At 42.4% G+C, this 231-nt stretch overlaps 1 protein-coding gene across 1 annotated transcript in view; it reads left to right on the top strand.

Moving 5' to 3' along the window:
- The window catches only part of LOC110019450 (pectin acetylesterase 2-like), a 2,292-nt gene extending 2,170 nt beyond the window's left edge, over window positions 1-122 (top strand). Inside the window, exon 4 of the mRNA XM_020717112.1 lies at window positions 28-122. Coding sequence (XP_020572771.1) covers window positions 28-122 — 95 coding nt within the window. The remainder of the gene's footprint in view (window positions 1-27) is intronic.
- The last annotated feature ends 109 nt before the right edge of the window (window positions 123-231 follow it).

The raw sequence follows: 231 nt of genomic DNA on the forward strand, positions 1-231 counted from the left end.
TGAAATAGGATATGCTTTTGAATGCAGTTTTGATCGAAACTCAAAGAAGTGAAGTTGGGAGGACAGAGAGAAAGAAATTCAGGCGCATGAGGGTGCATTCTACTTTTCGTACGAATCCATAAATTTCATAGATGTCGTATGCGACTGGTCCCCTCTTTCAATGTTACAGAAGAAATCAAACCAAGTCGCTTTCATGCTCAGTCGTACCAGCGGGCTTCGATCTGGATTTGG

Source organism: Phalaenopsis equestris, unplaced genomic scaffold (assembly GCF_001263595.1).
Source record: "Phalaenopsis equestris unplaced genomic scaffold, ASM126359v1 Scaffold000002, whole genome shotgun sequence".
In the NCBI taxonomy this organism is placed as follows: Eukaryota; Viridiplantae; Streptophyta; class Magnoliopsida; order Asparagales; family Orchidaceae; genus Phalaenopsis; species Phalaenopsis equestris.